Genomic DNA, 644 nt, shown 5'->3' with positions numbered 1-644 from the left:
GGGGGGGGGCACCCAGATCTTGCAATTTGTGAGGGGGGGGACCCAGATCTTGCATTGTGTGAGGGGGGACCCACCAGATGTTGCAATGTGTGAGGGGAGGACCCTCCAGATCTTGCATTGTGTGAGTCTGCCCTACACAAAGCCCTTTTTTCCGGGGTCCCTCCATTAGCCCACAGTGCTCAGCAGAAGTGAGTAAAGTGTGAAAGGGCCACTTACCTGTGCTGAGGCTGCTCTGGAAGTAGAAGATGACCAGGATGAAGGAGCCCAGGCAAGTAGCCAGCACCATAACTTTGTTCTTCCTCATGCTGTGCAGGGGACCAGCCCCGGGTGCTCATTGCCCATGGAGTGTGCGAGGAGAGCCCAGCCAGGTCACTATCTATCAGCGCAGCTCTCCCTGCACAGCCAGGGGGACCCACAGAGGACTGTACCACCCACCCTCCTCCTGAGAGGGGGGGGCGAGAGCTCAAACGTCACTCAGCACCACCCAACTCAACCCCCCATTCAAACAGGACTCACAATTGTTCAGCCCATTCCACAGCAGTAGGTAAGCTCAGTCTATAGAAGTTATTGTAGAGGAGCCCCCTTGCTGGCTGGCCCCCTCCCCCCCCCCCCCCCCTCGCTTTGGCAGGGAACCGTGCCCCCTC

At 58.7% G+C, this 644-nt stretch overlaps 1 protein-coding gene across 1 annotated transcript in view; it reads right to left on the bottom strand.

Annotated features, from left to right (window-relative positions):
• Nucleotides 1–456, bottom strand: part of LOC108802185 (carbohydrate sulfotransferase 11-like) — a 38,053-nt gene extending 37,597 nt beyond the window's left edge. Inside the window, exon 1 of the mRNA XM_018574054.1 lies at nucleotides 217–456. Within this exon, the coding sequence (XP_018429556.1) occupies nucleotides 217–304 (88 nt within the window). The 5' untranslated portion in view covers nucleotides 305–456. The remainder of the gene's footprint in view (nucleotides 1–216) is intronic.
• Nucleotides 457–644: the final 188 nt, after the last annotated feature.

This window comes from Nanorana parkeri, unplaced genomic scaffold (genome assembly GCF_000935625.1).
Source record: "Nanorana parkeri isolate BGI_ZX_2015 unplaced genomic scaffold, ASM93562v1 scaffold2701, whole genome shotgun sequence".
NCBI lineage: Eukaryota > Metazoa > Chordata > Amphibia > Anura > Dicroglossidae > Nanorana > Nanorana parkeri.
This window is presented reverse-complemented; position numbering and strand designations above follow the sequence as displayed.